The 25,186-nt window shown below is 47.7% G+C and overlaps 1 protein-coding gene across 5 annotated transcripts in view; it reads right to left on the minus strand.

The window, feature by feature from the left end:
- Positions 1-9,378: 9,378 nt before the first annotated feature.
- The window catches only part of arhgap12b (Rho GTPase activating protein 12b), a 39,422-nt gene continuing 23,614 nt past the window's right edge, over positions 9,379-25,186 (minus strand). Inside the window, exons 3-20 of one of the 5 annotated variants that reach the window (XM_047023880.1) lie at positions 19,528-19,806; positions 19,039-19,182; positions 18,384-18,464; positions 17,531-17,656; positions 16,749-16,826; positions 16,216-16,293; positions 15,524-15,585; positions 15,337-15,418; positions 14,961-15,083; positions 14,275-14,379; positions 14,057-14,155; positions 13,548-13,650; positions 13,318-13,437; positions 13,032-13,130; positions 12,631-12,708; positions 12,264-12,398; positions 11,913-12,018; positions 9,379-11,275 (exon numbers count right to left, since the gene is read on the minus strand). In XM_047023880.1, the coding sequence (XP_046879836.1) occupies positions 11,104-11,275; positions 11,913-12,018; positions 12,264-12,398; positions 12,631-12,708; positions 13,032-13,130; positions 13,318-13,437; positions 13,548-13,650; positions 14,057-14,155; positions 14,275-14,379; positions 14,961-15,083; positions 15,337-15,418; positions 15,524-15,585; positions 16,216-16,293; positions 16,749-16,826; positions 17,531-17,656; positions 18,384-18,464; positions 19,039-19,182; positions 19,528-19,806 (2,070 nt within the window). In that variant the 3' untranslated portion in view covers positions 9,379-11,103. The remainder of the gene's footprint in view (positions 11,276-11,912; positions 12,019-12,263; positions 12,399-12,630; positions 12,709-13,031; positions 13,131-13,317; positions 13,438-13,547; positions 13,651-14,056; positions 14,156-14,274; positions 14,380-14,960; positions 15,084-15,336; positions 15,419-15,523; positions 15,586-16,215; positions 16,294-16,748; positions 16,827-17,530; positions 17,657-18,383; positions 18,465-19,038; positions 19,183-19,527; positions 19,807-25,186) is intronic. The other 4 variants (XM_047023881.1, XM_047023882.1, XM_047023883.1 and 1 more) reach the window with 4 other exon arrangements.

The following is a 25,186-nucleotide window of genomic DNA, read 5'->3' on the forward strand; positions in this document are numbered from 1 at the left end:
CGAGAACAGGTGTGGGCGTGTGTGTGTGGGAGGGGATTCAACATTACACAGCCTTGCTTTGTGTCGTCTGTGAGAGTGAGTGGGCACATCCTGATCAATGTGGAAAAGAGAGTGTGTGTGTGGTGGTGGTGGGGGGGCACTGTGTGCAGTAAATGAACATTATGCGTGCGCGTATGTGGGTCCATGCAATAATGTTTAAGTGTGGGAGAGGGAGAGAGGGAGGGAGGGAGAGAGAGTAATCTGTCATGCTTTTGTGCTGTTGATTCCAACAATCCCCTAGAGTGAGTTCTCGGGAGTAAAGACAGGGGGGGGGTCGATCTCCTAATAGCCCACAATACCAACACGTTACAGTGTCAAACGGCTTCACGTAATTGTAGCCATTAGAAAACACTTTCATAATGTTGACACCAGGGGGATACCTGCTTCAAACGGTACACTGGTACAACATTTAAAAACAAGGTTTAAAGCGTATTATTAAATAACCGTAACCATAGAGAGCTTTTCGGTTCCAAAACCTGGAGACTTGTAGCCAAGATATCGCTGTATGTGTTCTGCTGGGCTCAGCAGTTTGAGGGAAAATTGAAAAGCTATAACTGCTAAGAGGATACAGAGTGCTCTTGCCAATATCGGTGCGAAGCTTGATGAAGTATGGTGGCAGGCTGACGCTGGCCCAACTCAGGGAGAACCTCCCTGGGGAAATTTGGAGAAAAGCGTGCAGGACTCGGAAGGGAGGGAAAAAATAAGCTCAGGAAATAGCACTCACTTAAATATCATGCTCATTTACTCAACTACTAAATACTGGAGAGTTTACAGCAGTGGCACTTGCCCCCCGTGTGTGTGTGTGTTGAAACCTGACGATATCACATAGACTACGCTGTGACCCTGTCTATGTTAGCAAAGCATCATCATGTAGATACCCCTCCTCCTACAGGTTAAAGTGGTGTTCCTGGTGTGTGTTTGAGTGTGTTGGTGTTTGAGTGAGTGCGTGCTTATTTTCGTGTCTGAGCTATGAAGGTGATTGGTCTGTCATTGTGCTATATATAGCTGACAATTGAAGGGTCCCTCTTGAGAGTGAACCGTAAAAGGTTGTGCAGTAGCACAACTAGCTGTTGCTTCCATACAGTGTCCATACCATTTACTTTCCTCTCCATCTTTACCTACCACTTTCTCTCCCTTGTTCAGTCTCTTTGTAATTTTCCGTTACAGAAGGCTACAATTTGGCTAGCTCCCACCACATCCACTCTTACAGTCCCAGGCAGGATCTGGAGAGTTCCACCTACAGGAAACAATAACAAAAACCTGCACACACACATACATTTTAAAAACACAAACGCACATTCCCTCTCTCCTTCCCTCTCCCCCTTCTTATCCCACCCTCTCTCGCAATCCCTCTCTCATTCGCCCCCCCCCCCCCCCCCCCCCTCCCCAGTCCTGACCCAGCATTGCCTCCCCAGCCCACCCAGCTCTCCTCCAGTCCGGCCCTCTCGAATGGCCGGCCTCCCCAGGTGTGGTCAGAACCCCCAGATCCAGGACAACACAGCAAGCCACACCAACACGCCTGGAATAACAGGGCTCTCCGCAAAATTCAATTAAACGCTCTGCTCTTTTAAATTGTCGGCCCACCCACACACCCGCCCACTCACACACACTCACACACATGAGCGGACGCACACTCATCCACCCACAAAGAGGACCGTGTACTGTATACGCACCCCCACACAGTCAGGTGCACATGCATGCACGCACGCAAACAGACACAGAAACACCCAGTCCCTTTCCTCTCCACTCTCGTTGGCAGCCTTCCTCTCTTTTCTCCTCTGTCTGACCCGTTATCTCTCGTCCCTGCTCTCTAATCCGATTGTCCTATCTTTCTCAGAGGAGTACACATCTAGGCGTTGTCGGCTTCTTCCCTCGCTCGTTAGCTGCTCCAGGTCAGCAGCGTAGCTCTATAAAAGGGCATGACTGACAGCTCTTCCCACTTCCTGTGGTCCGTCACCTTCTCCTCCAGAAAAGGTTCTTATGGACACGGAATCTAGACCTTACTTTGCACCTCTGGACTCTCCCACCCCCTCTCAGGATGAAGGAAGACTGATCTGGTTATCAAATGCATGTTGTAGAAGGGAATATAATCCCTGTATCTATAGTATGCACTGCAAACTGTATGTTAGGCTACTAACCTAGATGTACTATACCTAGATGTTGCATGACGTTGTTGCGTATAATCTGTTTGTTTGTTACATGTCGAGTGGGATTATGAAGTGCTACTCTGTCATCTACAAAACATGCTCCATGCCAAAACATGGTGCATTCTGGAACACCCAATGGCCCAACCCACATGGAAAATTCTCCACATTCCCCACATTTATCTCAACATGGACATAAGTTGAACCAATCTATTGCCCACAGGGAGAACTCTGCTGTTTATCACCTTTATCTCCTCTCTTTCTTTTTCTTTCTTCCCTCCCCCCTGCTCCTACCTGCCTGTGGTGACCCCTGAGTCCTCCCCCATTGGACAAGCCTTTGACAAATGACCCTCGACCTTTGTCTGCTCCACTGGGAGATGGGGGAGGAGCTTTTCTGTGTTGAGGCCTCGACACACACACACCTCCACACACATCCACACACACACCCATTGCAGCAACTGGGTGGTTTTCCATCCCATCCCTCCATCACCACACCAAGCTGTCAGATACGAATGCTCCGAGTTTATCTAATCTACTGACTCACATGCTTGGAGAGCACCTGTTGTTTTGAAGCGAGGAATTCTCTTCAGTTTCACTACCACTCCCCTGTCCTTCCCCATCCCCTCTGTCTGTCTCTCTCTCCTTCTCTTTCTCTCTCTCACTCTTGAGTGTCTTGCTGACAGAGCACAGAACCACAAGCCTTAGTTATCTCTTGTTATGTCTCTGAGGAAGGCCACTCTCCTGTGTTTAGGGTCAGGAGCCATGATGTCATTTATGTGTGTGCGAGCATGAATTTGTGTCTGTGTGTATTCATCTGTGCGCATGCATGTGTGGTATATGTGTGTGTGTGTGTGTGTGTGGTAAGGGGGATGGGGTCTGACATTAGAGGATCATAAATCCTGGTAGGATCCATCCTTTTGTCTCCTCCCCAGTCGTGTCATTAACCCCTCAGAGGCCCTCTGTCCTGCCGCAGTGTCCCCACGAGCACCCACGACCTTCCACCCCAAGGCGCCACACGCAGGGTTAAAGGGATTTGTTGGTTTCCGTTTGGCTGGTCACCCCTCTGGGCTCTCTTATGCCATATGTCACCCTTATGGCCATTTTACCAGAAAAGGTGGCGCGTAATGGGGGGTTGGACCGTAGCATAGCTGGCAACCCATGAGGCTTGTTGACAATGCAGAGCCGATCGGTGAAACCAAGGTGATTCAATGTGGTCCCATCTGATTCCCAGGGGCAGCTTGTGTATGGAGATGCAAATGTATCTGGACTGTATTTGTAACCATGTGTGTATGTATGCGGAGGTATGATTCCGTGACAAAGGGACATGCGTGTATGTGATCTCATAGAATACACAGAGAGCACGTGTGTGTGTCATGTGTAATCCAACTCCTTGCTCTCCAGGGTGCTCAGAGTGGTCTGGTGCCCCCCCCACCCCCTTCTGTAAATGGAGCAGATTGCTCCCACCCCCGCCACACACACACACACACACCAGATGGCTCCAGATTGACAAATCAATTAGGCTGCATCTCAGAATACAAAAAACCTGTCCACCTCCATCCTCTCTCAACCCTGGGGTACTGGGAACCCCCCCCACCCCCACCCACCCCTTCTCCAACTTCTACCACTATACTGTACCTGGGCATAACGGTTGAGCTGAAAACAGGGGAGAGGAATGAAAGCATGTAATGGCTGGCTGGCGCCACATGAATCACCTGGCATAAATATGGATGACTTACACACAAATGGAGGGGAGGGAGAGGAAACGTGGAGGGGTGTTGAGACTGCTTCATGGGCACGGAAGGGGGAGGAGGCGGGGGAGGGTGGGGGGGATCTAGGCCTCGCTGGAGAGTCCTGGCACACAACTCTCTCCATCTCTGTGGAGAAGGGGGAGGCGGATGGATGGATGGAGGGGGTTTGGGGAGAGCTAATCCTTTAGGAGAACAAACCGTTCTGCCTGAAGCAGGTAGGCTAACTGCGGCCTTGCGCATCTGGGTCGGGAAGGAGGAGAAAAGGTATTCTTCGCTACCCCCTAGTGGCGGCAGAGGGACGGTGGAAGGAGGCTTCAACCATAAGGATTTGTGTCTTTAGCAAGTTCCAAATGAACACTGCAGGTAACAGGAAAACCTCAGCGTCTACTAATAGGCCTACTGTGGCTCTGTGTCGCAAGGCAAATGTTAACGTGGCTCTTTTTTTTATTAGGTGCAGTCATTGAGGTTTGTGGCCCATTGGATTGGAAGTGAGCACGACAGTGGGGTGTGGGTCGAGCTGAAGGGGGTTGGTGGACGTAAAAACAGGCAAACAGCCATTGCATTGTTGACAGTGATTGCGCAGACACATCCAAGCATATCGTCACTGTTCCTCACCATTTAAACCAGTCAGTCAAAATGAGCGAGGGGCCACAAAGAACTGTGTGGGTGCCCCGCCTCCTCTTTACCTCTAACTCTCATCCTTCCGTACCTGACTCATTCTCACCGGAGGGAGGAGGAGGTGGTGATGGAAAGAACACGTACCCCCTGGGGATGGGGATTAGCAGGAGACAGCGCAACAAAGACATATCATTCTGCGGTCCTCTGCTATTGGACGGATTCAAACGTAATGTATAGCTTTTAACAGTGCCAAAGAAGATCAGGGTAATATATGATCGACCCACTTTGCGGGCGCACTCCCTGGCAGTGATGTAAAAGCGATTTATGCCTGTAAAAAAAAAGTTGCCGGCTAATTAAGTACAAGGCTGGCACAGAGGAGACCGTAACGTAATGATCTGAGAAAGCTGGCAAGCACGCCTACGGAGGCCCTCTCTGTGACAAGCCTACCTGTAGCCATGGGGGTAAGAGTGGGTGGAAAGGGGGTGCAACGGAACGAGAGAAACAAATAGGTTAGAAAAAGGGATGGGAGACAGAGAGCGAAAAATATGCTTGCTAGGGGAATAGAAAGTAGCTTTGCTGATCAATATCCTCTTTATTCTGCATCAAGCTGAATCAAGCTGGGTGAACGGTCATAAATCAAATAGAATGAGAGATAAGGGTCATCCAAGTACTCAACTCTTGATGTGTTTTAGTTTGCTTAGGGTTTATTTAAGGTTGCAGAGTGGCCTAGGATCAGAGACCAGGCCCTCACTAATTATACAGACCAAGTCTCCTCTCCGAGGCCGCCATCTTGGAAATGTTCAATATGTTCTAATTAGTGCTTTAGCAGAGGAGCTGTGTCAAGGGAATTGAAGCTCTGTAAGCATGTGGGCCCTGTAGCAAACGCTAATGAGACATTGTAAAACACTGAGGCATTTTGCTCCAAAATTAATCACAGAATCTAATTTTCTCTCGCCACTTGTTCATCTTAGCCAACATGCTAACAGCTAACCTTTATGAGTTGTTTCCTTGTCCAAGTCAGAGAGGTTAATTGTCATGTGCACAGTACAACACACGGTCATCCTGGACAGAGAAATTATTTTGACATGGCAAGGAACAGAGAGGGGTGCAGGTTATCACCACAAACACAATGTGTGTAACCCCTGTAGCATCTCTGGTTATTCCATAGTCCTTAATTAAAATGAATAAACAGAGCTCTTTTAAGTGTGATCATCACTTTGGCTAAAAGCCTAATACAGCTATACTGTAATGAAACACATATCATGTGGTCCCTGGGGGGGAGTGGAGAAAGGAGAGAGAAGTTTTAGCAGTTAGCAAGCTCAGCCTGTTTTGCTAATGAGCTGCTGAATAGCCCTTGTCACAGGCCGATGCAAGCTAACCACTGCCTCACCTCAGGCTTGCTACCGTCTACTAGCATACAAAGACACACCAGCAGGTATCGTTAAAGGACTGTTGTAGCATGTCAGGTTGGGATCAGGAGGATGTAGCCATTAGGCTTACAGAAGCATTTTTTTAATTCTTCTTTCAACTTTTATCAGCTGAGCGCCTTGAAGTGGTAATAGTGTTTTGTTTACGCATGCTGTAGCACTCTTTCCCTTTCCTTCTTCCATCTCTCTGGTCTATGCTTTTTTTATTGTCACCATAACCCTGTTTATGTGTTTTATCCCCGAATCTGTAATTTCCCCAGACCCTCATAGACGTTGAAGCAAGCCATGTGAGAGAGGTAACCAAGGACAGAGTAAATGTGATTTAGTTCATGGCTCATCTTAACTCTTACATCTTAAAGCCCTAAGGTTGAGTCTTTGTAACATTTTAAATATGAAGGCACAATGTAACCACTAGGATTGAAATGTCAATAGACAGGTTTAACAACATCGAGACAGATCAAAGAAGAGGACAAGTAAATGACGCCTGATTGGACTATTGAGTTAAGGACCATACAGACTTGTGGTTCTACTTTACGAGCCTGGCACTAGCTCCAGGCTCACCCCCTAGGTAAATAAATAGATATCCAGAACAGTTCCATTATCTGTCACAGAGCGCTGATACAGTCTTGCCTTGTATTTATTGCCTACTTAATGGACTTGATTGTATTACTGAAGGCAGGATAGAGAAAAAAGCGCAATGCCAACAGCGTACTTTCGGCATTCTGCAATTACCTTATGTAAATTCCGCGCTGGAATGTTGGTGCCCAGGCTATTTAAAATGCATTGGATTTCCATGGGAAGGGATCCACTCCTGCCTCTCGCAACCTCATTAATAACTGCGACAAGACGATGACATTTGGAATACTTACACGCTTATAGCATCTGCGCGCACACCAACACTTCCCGGCCCCGTTGCGCACTGCGACAGCGCATTTACAAAAGGATGGCTTAAATTAAGTACTTAAGCAAATGAGTTATATCCTGGCTCTTAGGCGAAAGACATTATACTAGTAAAGTGCTTCTCAATCTGTGATCACGCAGGGAGAGCAAACCGGCTTGCAAATTTCTGGAATTGCTATTATTACAGTTTTGCCCCTTGCTTTTGACTGCTGGCTAATTTTTTTTTTATAGACTAGTTAAACGAACTGTTGTGTTAAAATGACACTGTTTTGTTTAAAGCTCTGTAAGAAATAACTAGGAAGTATGGAGAATCCATCAATGTAGTCACTCATGTGTGCCAAGATGTAACAAGCCTTAACTGACATGAGAATTCTGTGTGATTGACAGCTAGGCTATTTTACACTGGTATAAGGATTCGACTGATCCTGATATACTCAATTACCGTTTCGCATCTAACTAACTCACAGATTACTGTTCTGAGAGAGCAAAGCTGTTGTACTTCATGCACAGGCTTTCACATCTGAAAAAAAACAATATCAACCACCTCCGTTACAACCTGCAGGTCCTGTAAAGAGGCCCTGTTGTGTAATATCATTAGAGCCCAAACAGAAGGTCTACTCTACTCTATCGTTTCCCCATAGTCTCTTAGCTAGCATAGCTAGCCCCGCAACTCCTAGAGATGAATACGTGGAAGGCAACAGCATCAGTCCTCGTAACTGTCAAGCTTGTAGCTCTTGGGACGAAATACAGCTTCAGCCTCTGTTTGCAGTAATATATCGGTCTGCAAAAGTAGTTAATGTGTCAAATGAAATATTCTGTGCACCATTCATATGCAAATAGCTTCATGGTCCTCTCTAACAACTTTAGGGGGAGGGATCAGAATAAATCAAGATGGCCCTCAATGACTTTGCAATTTAATTCAAATTGTATTTTACGACCCAGTTTCAAGAGGTGGAATGCAAGTAAACTGATGGCTTGCCGCATTTGACAAGTTGCAAGTTTTGCAACCTGTATTTTTGTTTAGTTTTAACTGTTGGACTGGACTATTTAAATGAAAATGTATCAAATTACATGAATGTCCTCACTCGCAATTTCTCAGCAAAAAAACAAACAAACCACTCTACACTGCCGTGCAGTTATACATCTGCAACCCAGAATAGCCCTACCTAACCACTCTCCCTTGACAACCCACCTGTGACCAGAATGGAAGAAGAAGATGGAGAAAGAAATGAGGTGAGGTGGTATAAATCTTTAATGGTTCATAATGGCTTGTTCAAATTACCTGCCCACACCTCAGCCTCCATGGAATAAGGGTTAGAGAGAGACCGGGGATTGAAGGGGAGGGGGGTAGCCTAAGAGTGAGCACTGGCATATGGTGCACTTCCAGCACTCAGGTCTTCCACGGGCCTCCGAGCCCTGCCCTGTCATGAATGATAGAAATTAGATAATTGTTTTCTCATTTGGAAATTCTGGGGGCCTCTGTTAAGCTTTTATTTTTTTCCTATTCCCTGTCTTTTCCTTTTAATGGTCTGAGGTTTCCAACGGGCACATGATTCAATAGAACCCACAACCCCCGACACCCTGTCAGATGTGAGGTGGTCCACCTTCTTCAAAACAGAACAGGGGCCAAGCCAAAAGTCAGAGCCCATAACAGCACATGAACACGAGGGCAGAAGAGGACTCACAAAAAATTGACTTCAAAAGTAGTGTTGGTTGTGATCACAGGAGGTAAGGCACACGTGTGTCCCCACACACACACACAGAGCCCAGGGCCATGGCAAACAGGGAAGCGCTCTGGCTCTTCTGTGGAGCAGACAGCCAGACAGACGCCACAAAGATTCAGGGGACAGACAGTCTCACGCAGTGCTGTTCACATTCCTATTCCTCACTCACTCACAGAAGAGGAAGGTAGAACAGAAGGCACCAGAGTCTGCCAACACACACACACACACACACACACACAGCCGTATAAAGGAAAACTAAAATGAGTCTCTCCTACAGATTGACTCAGAGCATGGGCGGTAGTAGAAGCAGCTTTACTCAGCACTCTTTACAGAGTGACTTGTGCCTCTTTAATCAAAGCTGCCAGCAGTGCAATTACCTAATTAGTCCTCAATTATCCAACATCCTTGAAGAGGGTAACCAGACATGGTCTAATGAGCTATGACACTCAAACATTCACCAAAGGAAAGACTTACCTGGTTTCTATGGTGCATTAGAATAAGAAATGCTTTTCAATAGACCGATACATTAGTTGTCAACATCAAACTTGATACATTGGACATTTTGTTTGTCAAGATGAATTAGTACAGTATATCATGTTTAATGGAATGAAGATGACAATTTGTTAAGATCAGGGTCTGATTCAGGTGTAGAAATTTAGACAAGTCAAGTCAAGTCTTTTATTTGTCAGGTACACAGAGCAACACAAGGTTAGACTGGGCACTGAAATTCTTAAGACAAGACAACGCAAGCACCTGGCATAACATAACATAAGTACACGGAACATAATTTACATCTAAGCTGAGTTTAAATAAGTGAAACTTCCTAATGATAGACATAAAAAGACTATGTTAAAATCCCACAAAAAATAAGAATCTGAATCAACAATTTAGTTATTTTTTTTATTAGACATAGCAATGTCACGAACAGCAGTTAATCTGAAAATTACATTCACAGTGTGCAGATGACCATGCGCCAAAACCCAGATACACTTTCAAAAATCAGTTATTTTTAAACAATCAATATGTATAGTTATGATTAATCAGCTTTAGAAAACCCCAAAAGTATTTCACATGTCCCAACCACACATCAAACCATACATACTTCAAATACTATAAGGACTTTGAATAATTATTTTATTTCATTGTAGGTTCTGTACATAATGCTTAAATTGTTTTTTTTTTATAAATCCATTAGTTTTGCATGTCACAGTCCCATTCATTTAATTTATACAATAACCTTTGGAAATGTTACACTATTTGCGGTACTGTTTCTCCTGTCCCAGTACTGTTTATATAACCTTAAGGGAAGGATGGTTGTTGTTTTATTGGGACATTGAAAGTGAGGGCGAGGCAATCATTATTGATCTGAAATAGTAGTCTTAAGACTCCAATTCCCAGACTTCTCAAATTCCTGTTTTCCAGTAACTCCAGAGGGGGGGATGGGGGGGGAGGGGGTGGAGTTGTCCACGGACAAATGACAGGTTTTCTCAGAGGTCGACCAAGCACATACATCCAAGACTATACAACACACACACAGACACCCAGTCAAAGGACACCCAAAGTCTACCGCTAGTCTCTCTGTAGCAGGTCAGACGCAGTCCAAACACAGCTTCCTACTCCTCCATAAAGTCAGACCCAGACCTGTCACAGGACAATATCTGCTTAACACTGGGAGGGGGAGGAGGGGGTGGGGCCCAGGCCTGAGGAGGGAGGGTTCCATGACTTCCAGTTTCTCCTGTGGGCTGCCTCTCCTTATCAAAGAGGAGAGACCCCCCATACTTACTAACACTGATACTTGATCCATTGCACTGGGGCTTATACAAGACATTACAGAGGTAAACAATCCACAACACACAGATGTATCCAGTTCGTTTTCAGCTTATTCCATCATCAAATCAATTTGGCCTAAAAAGGACAGTTGGTCTGCTATTGACCTGCCATCAAATGGGTATGCTGTGCGCATGAGCTGGAAGATGCAAAGACATCTGAGAAAGCAGCAGTGTCACTCCACCAGTTCTTTCACAAAGACTCAAAGTCCCATGAGCCTCTTCCTTCCAAATCCAAAACTGTCTGGTAGCTCGCAGTGAGCTTGAATACTGGCCAGAGGAATCCAGTGTATGTTGGACACACATTACCCTGAAAACGCAAATCCACAGGACCACTAGGAGGTTGGCGCCTTCCAGCCCATTCTGCTCTGCACAAAGCATCCCTGTGCCTCATCCAACCCACTGATCTAACGTTCCCAAGAGTAAAAGCCCCGCAACATGCAGGAATGGCAACCGGGAAATAAGTGAATGAAATCTGTACATTTTCTCAGATCACAATTTCTTTTTTTAAGTGCAAAGTCTTTTCAATAGTAGCTTCCTTTATTTAATTGTATTAATGAATGAACACAACATTTTCTGTTGCTATTTTATGCTCGCAGTTGCGTGGTCCACAGCAATGTTCAGTCCCCCCCCCCCCAAAAAGAGTAGTGGAAAGCGTCCTCTTGGGTTGGTGATCTCTACCTGAAGATCCCCTCGTACTCCAGCAGAATGAGCTCCACTATCTGGTTCTGGTACACCATGTGGACCGCCATGTTGCCCGTCTCCGTCTCTGGCCGCAGGAGGGTGGGTCCGAACACGATGGCCACGCTCTGGGTGGTCATGCGGTTGGACTCGCCGTGCTCAATCACCCTGGGGGGGGGGGGGGGGGGGAGAGGGCAGGGGAGGCTTCGTTTACAGGACCTATGTTTCTTTCTTCTTTTGTTTACCACTGAAGGTGCATAAGCGTCGCGTTGAAAGATCTATAACATTACCTTTAACTCAAATCAACATCCTTGCATATAAGACAATAACATATTCATTCCAAAAAAAGGTGATAAAATCCACTACTCCAATATATACACTGACCGACGCCCGAACACTGAATGTCACGCTATGAATTTCCGATTGAAACTCCCGGAGGTTGCTGTTAAATTACAGCAAACACAAGGCCATATAAATGCAAATGGAAGCTTGTGCAAATGTCATCTTGAACATATGATATTGCTACTGGTTCCGCCAGACTAAGAATACATCCTGAACCTGCCTATAGTTTTTTTGTAGCCTGGGGGATAATCAATCAGACAGCATAGGTAAACAAACAGAGTTATGTACAAAGGAATGTGAAGGTCCACCAGAAGTTAATGACTTGTATAAACCATAAACAATAATACATTCCAACATAACCAAGGTGATAAAATACATAGCCGTTGATAAGTAAAGGAAGGCTACTAGTTGGTTATAAAAAGATAAGGAAAAAAAAGCTGATGGCAAAGTGTGCCTTTCTTACCTTTTTAGGTGCTTGAAGAGAACTTGCATTGTATCGTGGTTCGGTTTTGGCAACTGCTTGATTAGGTCTTTTATTGAATTGACTCTGAGCTTGTGGTCGGAGCATTCTGTAATAGACGGGTCAGCCATGTTAATGTTGTTGCTTCTAGAGGAGACACGGTATCCTGATTGACACTGGAGAATTGAAATGAGTGGGCGCCATCTTGTGGTTGTATAATATTTTTATAATATTTTTTTACATTCACATGAATGTAAGGATTATTTTAATCAAAGTGAATTTACCAATGATTTTGATGATTATATTACAAATGATTCATACTAGTGTAGAGTGCCAGTGTAGAGTGGTACTTACTGATGGCTTCAACAAAGTCACTGAAGGAGCTGTAGGTGAAGAGGGGTTCAGGTAGCTCTCTGAAGAACATCTTCAGAGCACCTGTGGTCACGTGGATGTCCTCCCACTTGCTGTCATCCAGGGTCACCTTCTCATCTAGGACACACACACACATTCAGACGCACACAGACACACGTCAACGACTGATTCCTGTGCACACAGTAAGGGATCGTCACGTGTATGAACACTAACCCCGTATACGCAACGTAGGATTTAACGCTATAGCCATTCTGGAGGAAGGAAGTGTGTATGCTTGTGTGTGTGTGTTTGTGCTAAGCTTGTTTATGTGTGGTGACAGGATTCTAGCAGTGTGGGGGCAGAGTCGTACCATGATTGACAGCGAATCGCAGCTTCTGAATCACCGCCAGGTTCCCACTCACTCTGTATAGGCCATCGATATTCAGCCCTGCAGGAGAGGGGGAGGAGGAGAGCGATATCAAGAGGAGAAGGAGAGAGATATCAAGAGGAGGAGAGAGAGATATTGAGAGGAGGAGAGAGAGATATTGAGAGGAGGAGAGAGAGATATCAAGAGGAGGAGAGAGAGATATCGAGAGGAGTAGAAAGAGGAGAGCAAAAGGAATGAGGGAGAAACAAAAAACATGCGTGATGGAAATTCATCTACTGGGCTTCAGACACCAACAGAGTAGGAGAGAGAGAGAGATGACAGAGAGAAAGAAAGAGAAATAGAGAATGAAGGGAGAGAGAGCAACATAGCGGGTCATCCAGTACCTGTGTCCTCCACGTGGTCGATGCACATCTTGACAAAGTTGGGCACGGACGTGTTCTCCCTCTGACACAGGCTGGACAGACTGCAGCCAAACACCTGGTCTGAGAGGGGCACAATGGACACACACACACATCAGCTCATGCTAAAACAGGCTTGTTTATTGTGCTAAAACTCATTGTTCCAAACTAGGGTTTTAATAAACACTGGAAAGAGACTGTGTGACTGTCAGAAAGGAGTGCAGCGTTTTAGGAGGTATTAGTGTACAGTATAATGATGATGGCTCTGTACCTTTGATGTAACCCTTGTCTCTGACGGCCTGGTAGGTGGGCCTTCGCGTGAGGAACTTCTTCAGCTTAACCCTGGTCTTCTTCTGGTCCGAGGCGTCCATACTCACTGAAGTCTTCATGGCTGAGTGACCACACACACACACAATGGGTCAAATGGACACAATACACACATGATGCACACACACTTTAAGTACACTAATACAAACACACACTAAGGTCAGTGAAACACACCTCTGTTCTTCTTGGAGTCTCGATGGTCCTTTTCCTTGTCCTGTTTCTCTGCCCCAGGAGACTCTGGCATGTCCTCCTCTATGGCTTCATCAGACTCCCATGCCTGTCCACCCCCCCACACGCATACATGCACACATGCACACATGCAAACATACACAACTGAGCTTTCTGCTATTTGGCGTCCTCTAAGGTTGTATGAAGGTACTGAGAACATTTCTACTGAACTATATTTAGAAGATTAATCTCCCAGACCAGACTAGTATGTTTTTCTTAGTGAGGTAATAGCTCAGCAGAGCAGAGGAGAGAGCAGAGGAGAGAGCAGAGGAGAGAGCAGAGAGCAGAGCAGAGGAGAGAGCAGGGGAGAGAGCAGAGGAAGAGAGAGCAGAGGAGAGAGCAGAGCAGAGCAGAGGAAAGAGCAGAGCAGAGAGCAGGGGAGAGAGCAGAGGAAGAGAGAGCAGAGGAGAGAGCAGAGCAGAGGAGAGAGCAGAGGAGGAGAGAGGTCCACTCACGTGTGTGCTGATGGTGTCAGTCAGGGCTCTGTACCAGTCATTAATGACACTGTCGATCTCGGACTGGATCAGAAGCTCAGTCCCCTGACGCGTCTTCAGCTACCGCACCAAACAGGTCAAAGGTCAGTACCATTCAAACCATAATGTCAATGGCTACTTTTTCCATAGGTTTCCACTAGCATCGCTCAAAAGCTAAACAGGTCGGTGACAGCAGTTACCTCGATGACGTGCTTCTTGCTGGACTTGTCCTTAGACGCCCAGTCCACTGAACCTCCTCGGAGGTCCACGGTGAACTCGGGTTTCGACTGGTTCCCCCCAAACTTCTAAAATCAAATTGAAAGTTCGAAATGTTTCTTAACATGGGCTTACAAAAGAAATATGGGGGTTGGCCTCGAGTTATTTCAGAATTAAGCCATCCTAAAAGGTACTGGTTACTGTGTTAAGAATATTGTTATGGAGTGCTCAGGTGAACACAGGTGATGTGACACACACACACCTCTGTGTCATCAGAGATGGACATTTTAGTTTGAAGGAGGCTAAATGTTATCCCATTCTTGCAGGTTTAGAACTATTCTATCCAACAAAACGAATAGTAGTGAATTGTAGTTTAATAGTTGTAACCATAACATTTGCTGTACTTTCTCTTCTTTGGCATCCTTGTACTCACATGTAGATGCAAGTCAGTAAGAAGTTATGTTTCATTCACGGGACACTCATTAGTGGCACACCAAACCTGATAAGACAACCTTGACGATGCACCAACCAAGACACCGAACCCACTAGCGATAGACCAATCAGGTGAGGGCATCAGCAGAGAGCAGGCAAGGGGATTGGGTTGAGGGAAAAAGTGAGTTTGAAGGACAGGCGGGGGGAGCCAACCACATGCAGAGAGAGGAGGACATACAGAGGCGGCCTGGACACGCCCAGATTGGACATAGGAGACGGCTGGGCGGGGCTTGACCGAGCGCTTCCAGTTGCTTAGCAGCGTGAGGAGCAGCTCAGGGATGGAACCACTACGATAGTAGGACTTTGGGAGAACATGAGAGGAGAGATCAAGGATAAGGAGGAGGAGAAAGGAGAATGGGGAAGGAAAGGGGATAGAGGACAGGGGAGGGAGATAGATGGAGGTAGGGGGAGGAGGCCAAGGGAGGAAGGAAAGATGACAAATGAGAAATAAAGACTCACAGACAAATGACAGAACTAAGGGAAGATTTAGAAGAGAGCTCCAGACTGGCCAGGTTCTAAACAGGATCCACAGCAGGAACTGACGGGCTACCTACCCAGCTAGTTCCACCCCCTTGGCCTTTGGCGAATAGCAGGGAGTGTCCTTGCAGGACCGTCCATGAAGAGGTCCAGTTCTTCCTGTCAGTCAGAACCAGACAGAAACATGGAGAGGTGAGCCCTCTGGTCTTTCCCACTATGGGGAAATGGTCCAAATAAACAGCGGTGTGGCTGGCTGAGACCTACCTGACTTTCTTTCCATGTTCGGTGATTTTGGTGACGTTGAGGACTCCACACTTCTCTGAAGGCTGAGGGAGGACGCACATTCACAAGCACACACACACACACACAGGCTTGTGAGCATTTCACAGCAGGAGACAGGAAGCATACAGCCAAGAGCCTGACAAATGAAGACAGGAAGATTACACTGCTACATAATAAGACTCCCGCTGTGATCGCACACACGCACACACACACACACTGCTGCAGAAATAGGCCAATGAAGTAGGCATTTCCTGTGTGAACGCCATAGTAGGGTACCACCAGTAGATGGCACTAACTACTAACACCGACAGTGAGAGTACATTCCTCCATAGAGACTAATCCATCCAATCACCTGCTATCTCACATTGGTAATGTAGGACACCAACAGAAGCAGCAACATGGACCATAGAACATGATAACAAGCACCTTTCAAGACAACACCTTCGAATGACTCATCCCAACTAGTGGAGGGACCAGTCAAGAAGGTCAGAGGGTGCAGCAGGTGACAGGATGAACACTTTCAAGACGGACAACATTTAAAACAAGTCAACACAAGCTAAAAGGTTGGTTGTGCATGCATAGCGGAGACACACAGTGTCCACTGGTTATTTGGGGCCATGCATGTTTGGGGGTATGGCAGTCCTTGGTGGAGCAGTGCATGCTGGGATACTAACAGTGAAGGGGTGCTTGGGAGATGAGGGGCAGGAGTCGGAGGAGTCGGGAGAACTCTGCTTGGGGGCTGTGGCACACTCCTAGCAACGAGAGGCAACAACGTCAACATGTTGACTAGCAACTAGAGAAAACATGGAGAGAGTTAGGGTTAGCGAGTGGACTGAGATCCTGTGAAAAAAAGATTTCCGATTTTGGAGGATTCGTTTAGTTAATAGGTTAATATGACGCTTGGTGGTGACTTTTTAGATTGTGTTATTGACTAACGGAGATCATGCTGGGAATTTATTGGCAAGAGGCCATGCATTAAACTGGGGAAATAGTTGTTAGTTAAAAAAGTATGTGCCGCAAGTGAGGGATCCACAAGTATATTCTCCATTTCCTACACAAGACACAGATCACAGAAAAAGTACATTCTCATCTGATTATTAAGATCATGATCATTCGCTATCAATTGACAACACTGAAATCAGCTGGATACAATCACCGCTGTACTCGATTGGTGGTGGCAAGACAAAAAGAGATGGACGGTACCAACTTTATCTCGATAACGGGAGAAGAATCGAAATCTCCTCCCCTGGCTGTCAGAACCAAAGTGCCTGAGTTTGGAAGAAAACTGGAACAGAACCACAAGAACTTGAACCTGGACTGGAACCAACTTGAGGTCCAACTGACTTAACACTTCATTATGTAATATTCTTCTGACCCCCAAACTAATATCTTTGAATAGAGGTAAACCAATCTCAATGGCAACAATCAGATCAGTACTGTTTCAAAGGACAATATATATTCGAGAAATAATGTGAAAATGTGGTCGCACAAACAACAGAAGTCTTGTACAAATAGAAGACTTAATACTATTGGCCATTTTCACTTTGTTGACACTTTTAGAACCTAGACCTGAAGCTTAAGTGTAAGCATATCCCCTAACACTGAAGTACAGGTAATGAATCTAGACAAGCATAATCTGGGGCTCACCCACCCAGCCAAAAGGCTTTTCTACATTCTCAGAGATTAAACCCCCATTGAACAGACCCAGTACCCAGTAGGGGACCTGGAACCAAACATGCCTCTCAAAACAACAGCGTTACACTTCTTTACACAGAAAAGGAAGATAGAACAATTAGCTATAAACACCAGTTTTATCATCCACATTTGTCTACATTTTAGAATTCTCAACTTGGGATGAGTACACATCGGATCTTCTTGACCTCATACAAAGAGCTTACTGCTAAATCATCACCAACTCGGTTGTTCCAACTTTTTCTGTGGCGACAGGCATAACCTACGTAGTACGTTGAGATGGTACCGGGGTCTTACCTTGTCGTTGAGGTCCAGCACGTAGGTGCTGTGTCGCCACTTGGTGAGAACAATGGGGTCGGCCTGCTTCCGCTCTAGACTGCGACTCTTGGGGGGGTCGTCGGCATGAGGGGGGGAAACGTTGTACTGGGGGGGGGGGGGGGGGGGGGGGGGGGGTTGGGGGGGCGGGGGGGGGGGGGGGGGGTTGACGGGGGAGAGAAAGTCAAAATAAAACAAAAGAGTTAGCATGTCAACTTAGCCTAGGACGCCTAAGCAGACGAGATAACACCACAGACAAACTACTTGGTAGTCGTACCCATACTGCCCTTATCCTACCTCTCTCCTCCCTAGCCACAGCACCATTGGACTGCTGGACCCCTCGCGTCGGAACACAGTTCCACACACTGTTTCCACACAGGAACACACTCCCGGGCTATTTCCTGTTATCAAACCCCTCCAAGATATACGCTTGGAGCCATGTTCCCATCCGTCCTGCGGCTGGACTCGGGACGGACTGACTGTGCTACTCTGCGCCAAACCAGATTAGGATTCAGTCGGCCACTAATAGACCTGGCATGGAGGCGAGGGCACCACCTCGGCCAGACAATGAACAGCGAGATGTCCAGATGCATTAACTGGACGGGGATAAATCCCGACGACAGGGGGGGGGGGGCGGAGAGGCAGAGTCGAGAAGGAGGGATGATCAATGTGAAAGGGGAATACTAAAACTGTACTTTTCTGGGCAGTGGTTACAGTTTGGATGTTGTTTGTAAAAGACACTGGACCAAATCTGTCTTGAGCTCTGAGGCCTGGCTGCCAGATACCCCCCCCCCTCCCCTCCCCTCCCCTCCCCCCCGGGCTTGAGCTGACCTACCTTGGGCAGCTCCCACTCAGACCTGGATCCGTCTGCGCTGTAGTAGTAGGGCCTCCCCTGCCCGTCCACGTGCTTTATCCACTGAAACCACAACAACATCCCCGTCAGCCGCCATCACTTAATCCATCACTCCCTCCCAGTCTCCCCGCTGCCTTAGGGGAGCAGACACCACAGTCATTACAGTCCATGAGATTCAACGCTGAACAGGAGAAAAGGTTAACTCGTTTGAACTTTCCGGGATGAGGAGCTATGGACTATGGTTGGCTGTAAGCTGACAACAGACATGTCATCTCAGGGCCTGAGAAGAACTAGTGGAGAATTTTAAAGATGCTTTCCACCTCTTTGCAATCTTATTCCCCCCCCCCCCACCCCACCCCCACATATTCAGAGGGTTATTTAGAGGGTTATTCAGAGGGATATTCAGAGGGATATTCAGGGGGTTATTCAGAGGGTTATTCAGAGGGTTATTCAGAGGGATATTCAGAGGGATATTCAGGGGGTTATTCAGAGGGTTATTCAGAGGGTTATTCAGAGGGTTATTCAGAGGGATATTCAGGGGGTTATTCAGAGGGTTATTCAGAGGGTACATGAGGACTCTACAGAAGGCTGGCTGGGTGTGATGTGAAGTCGATGGAGAGCAGAATGCTGCCGGTACCTTCTCCTGGGTGTGCTCCGACACGTAGAGCGTGTGTCCGTGTTCGTCCAGTTCCTCGGACCAGCCTCTAGGGGGCGAGCCGTACTGGCTGTCTGACTGACTGGAGTGTGTGCTGCTGAGGCAGTTCTCCTCGGAGGACAGAAGCTGGGTGAGGATGGAGGGAGGAAGGGAAGAAGAAGAAGAGAGCTTCATTTAACTCAAAGAAGTGAGAACACAGTCGAGAACGGGTCCGTTTCTTTCTCCAAGTCCTGTAGTAGTACTCTAAAGAGCCACAAGAGGGCAATGTTGTACCACGATAGCACGCAATACCAAACCACAAGACATGACCAAGTCAAGTTTTGTTTTCCCCTCATGGTCTAGGGGATCCGATTCACCCTTGCCAAATACTACAGAACTACTTTAGAGCTGCAGTACACAGTAGAACAGCAGAGTGACAGCCCCTCCTCCTCTCTGGTGTGGCATGGTGGGACTGATGACCCGTGTGCCTACCTCGGTCTCTCCCGTGCTGCCGTGGGGGTCTCCCCGCCCGCTGCTGCTGGTGCTGCTGCTGGTGTCCCTGGTCCGGGGGGGCTTCCAGGTCCGCTCGCCCGAGGCACGGTTGAAGTAGAAGTGGCGCCCACTCAGGTCCTTGTGGGTCTCCCAGTCGCCCAGGATGTGGAGTGGGGAGTTGGAGGGCAGCGGGGGCAGGTTGGCCTGGGAGATCTTCAGCTCCTGGAGGTTGGTGTAGACCGGGGACTCGGAGCGGCCCTGGCCCGTGGGGGAAGTGGTCTGAAGGGGGGGAGAAGAGAGAAGGGAGAGGGTTAAACCTGCGGGCCTGTGGGTGCGTGTGTGTGTGTGTGAGTGAGTGTGTGTGTGTGTGAGAGGCGAGAGGACAGCTCCAGAAGGCACCACTGTCTGCATGTCAGGATGCAGACGTCAGACAGAGTGATCCAGGAAATGAGAGGCTGCATGTGGGCACCACGCCACATCCCATCCCAGTCCAGCCACCGCTCCAAATCATTGGCTTTTCTAATACAGTTTCAGCAATAATACGCATTCAGCTGAAACACACACACAGAACAATAAAAGCTGGAGGGAGAGAGCTGTCTATAAAAGCAGTGATTTATTTAGGGGACTCTAAATCATTACTGCAAAATAAGTTTTGCCGAAATGTTAAATAGATCAAGCTACACAATGGCAGATCTTATTCCAAGTCCTGAAAATGATTAAAAGTCTACAGAATATAAGATAAAGAGAGAGCAAGAGAATGAAAATAAAAAGAGGGGAAGATACAGAAGAACAGGAAAAGAGAGTGCTACAATGCAATAGGAAGGGGAAGTAAGGAATGGAAAGAAACCAAAAAGTCAAGAAACGACGTCCAGAGCATTCAACAAGGTCGTCCAACGATCCAGAGCTGAGGAAAGGCAGGTCTAGGACATGGGTGTAGACTAGTATGACTGCAGATCAAGAGGTACCAGGTTCAACATCCCCCCCCTGAATAATGATAATGTATTATTAAAGTGTGCTCATCCTAACCAAACCGACAAGGAAGCAGTTATTACAAAACCTGACACCTTGGTAGCAAAAATAGACAGTACTTCCTCTCCAGTTTCACTGGCCTTGAACAAGGTGTTTGGTATCGGAAAGTGCATGGCACATTTGTAATTGGGAGTATTGTAAATCCTGCAATGCTAAAATGAACCAAGCTATGGTTTTATGCTGATATCTGTAAGTTAATTTGTACTATGCTTCAGAAAGCCATAGCTGGCATCGTTGAAACATTCACAAAGCACATCGGTCTAGGTTGCACAACAATGGCCAGAGAGTTGTGTTTCCATGACGACCGCAGAGCAATGAAAGCTGGGTAGAATAATATTTAGGTTTGGAGTAACATGAGAGAGACAGGAGGAAGCAGAGGACAGACGGCTTGACTCTGGCCTTTGGATCAAATATGCTTCTTAAAACTACTCCAATTAAACTACTAAACAGCTAATAGTCTCTCCAACTTGAAACCCACCCCCTCTCACAGATCCATAATGCAATTCATACCGCAATTCACCATTCCATATCACAAATGTGTATATAAAAGGTTAGGTAGTTGGCTATATCTTTAAGAACACTTCCCACTGAGGTTCAACCAGGGAAACGTTTGGCCTTCATGTCGGTCTGACCAGAGAGGAGTGAAGAGGGAAACATTTATGGAATTTGAGGTAAAAAAACGAAACAAAAAAAACATCAACACCAAAACAGGGTCGACAGACACGACCATGGAAACAGATGGAGCTTCCTGCTGCGCTTAGAATAATAGGAATCTTTTTTTTTTTACTAGAAAATAATTATTCAATATCCTGAAGGGCTGTTGCAAGGCAGAGCACTGAGTAGTGTTGAGTCCTGCTGTTATTAGTAAGTCAGTATCCGCTCTCCTACACACACTCACTTGTGTAGGTCCCGAGAGCTTAGATGAACTTGGGGTTCAAATGAATCAAAAACCCAAACCTGAACTGATTAAAAAAATAGTCAATCAGAAAAGAGGTGCCGAATGTAGATTCAGCCAGAGCTACATTGGTTGGAGAGATATGGAAAATGCTTTTAATATATCACCCAGTAGCTCGCACACACACCTTTGCAACCACACACCTTCACACACACAAACAAGCGTTGTCCTCCCTCTCTTTCTGACACTACTATGAGCTGAGCTACAAACTGCAAAACAGACTGGCTGCAGTGCGGGCGAGCAGAAACCAGGTGGCCTGCTTCTGAAAATAGGCTGGACAGAGAGAGAGTTAGGATATGAGTCAAGTTTAGTTCTCAGGAAATTCATCCAATATGATAACCGAAACAAAACTGAAACAAAATTCCTTAACTAGGAACCTTAAGTGCAATAATTTACTTTCAATATGGAAAACAACTGAATTCGACATGTTAAAGGATAATACACCAACCACTGGGGGATATGGTGCATGGAGAGCAGTCCAGTACATAGGTCTACCAGCTAGGCATCATCCAGTGCCCAGTGTGCCAGACAAGCCCCAGAGAAGAACATCACCTTGCGTCGAGTCGGACTGCAGTCAAACACCTCGTCATCCTCCTCTTCTGTTCTGCTGCGGGATCTGAGCCTTCTGAACATGCTCACGGTCAGCTGCTGCCGCAAAGACGCAGTCCCCTCTGTCTGTCTGTCTGTCTGTCTACTCTTAGTTGCCTCTCTCTTTCTTTCGCTCCGTCAGACTGGCCAGAGGTAGGAAGAAACTTTAGATTCTGACAACTGGACGGGGGAACGGGATCTCTGTAGCCTCGCAGACGGACACATACACACACTAACAGTGGACACACACACACAGTTCTGACACAACAGGAAGTGTCAGTAAGTATCAGTCCCTCCCCCAGGGCTTCCTCTATCGCAGACTGATTTTGTGTGTGTGTGGTGTGTGTGTGTGTGTGGTGTGTGTGTGGTGTGTGTGGTGTGTGTGTGTGTGTGTGGTGTGTGTGTGGTGTGTGTGTGGACATGTGTGTGCGTGTTCAAAGTTAAACAGGATCTGTGTGCTCGTGGCAGGGGTCAACTGGGAACGCTGAGAGGTGCTGACAGTTTGACTGGCTGGATGAGAGAGGGTCCGCCTGTTGGACCAGCACTACACAGACAGACACACACAAACTATATTGATCCCGCTTTGCGTACAAATACAGTTTGGGTTAGAGTGGGGGAATAACGGCGAGAAAGAGCAAAAGCTGTGTGAGACAGACCGGGCAGCAGAAAGCAGTGCAAGGTTGTTAGGCGCCTGTCCGCCTGCTCGGTGATAAATGAGCCTCGCAGCGCTGGTTAGCTCCCGATCGGTCACAGCCGCATTAGAATGCATTATGCAGAGTGTTGCGCTGTACTTTCACACACCCAGATCAGGATCATTTATTCAGTTTAGAGGGTAGTTTAATGAAGTATTGTACTTAAAGCTCGAGCATCCTAGGCTAGCTGGCTATCCAATGAATTCCTCTATAAATTTTACCTGAGATTGCTTGCAGTGCGTAGCCATTTGTTTTGGCAACTACATTTCCCATCACCCCCCCCCCCCTTTACTATGTGGAAACCCATCCTTATTCCTCTGGCTGATTGCTTGGCTGTCTCTGCTGGTAATGAAACCATAACTCCCAGTGAGGGGGACTGCAGGTCAGACTGAGGGCACAGTGGCAGCAGGTGTTGTAGTTCATCCTCGTGTCCGCTAGGTGTCTCTCTCATTCTGGGTGGGTGGGGCTTCTTGTGGTCTGGGGAGACCAGGAGGAAGGCAGCGTGAGGGGGAGGGCTTCTCGGCGCACACAACACACATGGCAACTCATGGCTGCATTCCGTTATCACTGCCGCACGCTTGAAGCACACACACACTCTCGGTGCCCTCCCTCCCTCCCTCCCGGCCATAACGCTTCAGTCACCCCTCAATGAAGACACTGACATATGTAGACACACCAAACCCAAGGGCATGCAGGCAGGCAGAGAGAGAAACACCAAATCTCTTCCAAACACACACACAAGCACATGCACGCCATTGAACAAAGGCTGAGTTCATTTCTATGTCCAGACAGAGAACAAGCCACTCTAAAGATAGCTTGCGAGTGACACAATCCGTCGGGTGCTAAGAGCTAGCGTGCAGCGCCCTGCCCGGCCCTGGTGGACATTCAGCTCCACCCCCACACCGGGCCAGCATGGCGTCTCTCCCCGTAACCGGGTTACGTAACAGGACGGACTAATTGAATTACACTTAAGCAGGTTAAACCCTCAGGAGGTGGAGGGGAGAGGGAAGGAAGGAGGGAGGAGGAGAGAGAGAGAGAGAGGAGAGGGACAGAGAGGGGGTGGGGGGGGGGTCATGACGACACTGCGCTTCTCTCAGCCCATCAAGCGGTCAATAAAGCGGCTGCTCGATGACAGATGATAGTCACCGCGGCGACCATGCGACTCCCGTTTTCTTCCCCTCTCCATCCCTCTCTCCAGAGCAGGCTCCTTCCTCCTGTCACCCTATTTTCTTGTTTAATCTATCTCTCACCCCATGTCCCCTCCCCTCCACTCAGACCTCTCTCTCTCTCGTCTTCACCGCCCCACCCTCCCCTTGCGTCACCCTCTCCCTCCATCTCCATCTCTCTCTCTCCTTCTCTCCCTCCCTCCCTCCCTCCCTCCCTCCCTCCCTCCCTCCCTCTGTATTCCTCTCACTATGGGGCTCAGCCAACGCCCCTCTGCCCCCCTTCTCCACCAAGGTCCAGAGAATATGGTGGTGATGGCTCAGGCCATATGAGCAGATTAACCTACATTTCCACCTCATTGCCCGCCCCCCACTATCTGTGGTTTTCCATATACACCTCCATCCACAACCCCCCCTCCCCCCCTACCCACCCACACCGCCGGCCCCCCTCACGCCACTCTCTCTCCCCATAGCAACCAGCTCCCACTCTGCGCCAGCTTGGAGTGACACATTGCATGTGCACAGTGCATCCTGTGCATGCTTCCCCGACATGTGGTAGTCTCACAGAACAAACACACACACACACAGGATGTGAGAGTGTGACGCAAACCGAGTCCAGAGCCGTGCTTCCAACTGCGCTTCCTTCAGGAGGGGGCTGAGCCACGCGCTGAGGACGGGGGCGTCCCCCTCTCCACGCAGGGGTGGCGGGCGAGCGCAGCCCTTCTCTCTTTGCTCTCTCCATTTCACGGGCCAGCGGAGCTCGCTGAATCACTGACGCAGACGGAGTGACGGCCAATTAACCTTTGGGCCCGGAGCGCAGAGAGCTGCTGCCACGTCCGCGCGGTACGCGAGCACCGCTAACCGACGACCGCCTCTCTCCAAGCCAACACCCAGGCAGCTAACAACACCGTACGGTTAGCAGAGAACAAGCTAGCTGATGACTGAAGCCTTGGATTTGGTGTGTGTGTGTGTGTTTGGCTGTTCAATCCCTCGGCTAAAGACGCATGGCAGTACTTCCGGGAACGGAAACACGGTCTAAACGGAGCTCCGAACAGCAGCTGTGACCCCTGTGAGCGTGGCTGAGCATGAGAGATATGGCTCTGGTTTGTCCTTCTCCTCAGCCGGGTGTCACAGCACCGACGTGGTGCTGAGGGCTGCAGAGGAAGCAGGGAGGGAGGAGGAGTGGATGGATGATGGATGGATAATTGATGCGGAAAAAGAAGATTGGAAGG

The sequence above is a fragment of the Hypomesus transpacificus genome, chromosome 8 (genome assembly GCF_021917145.1).
Source record: "Hypomesus transpacificus isolate Combined female chromosome 8, fHypTra1, whole genome shotgun sequence".
Taxonomy (NCBI): domain Eukaryota; kingdom Metazoa; phylum Chordata; class Actinopteri; order Osmeriformes; family Osmeridae; genus Hypomesus; species Hypomesus transpacificus.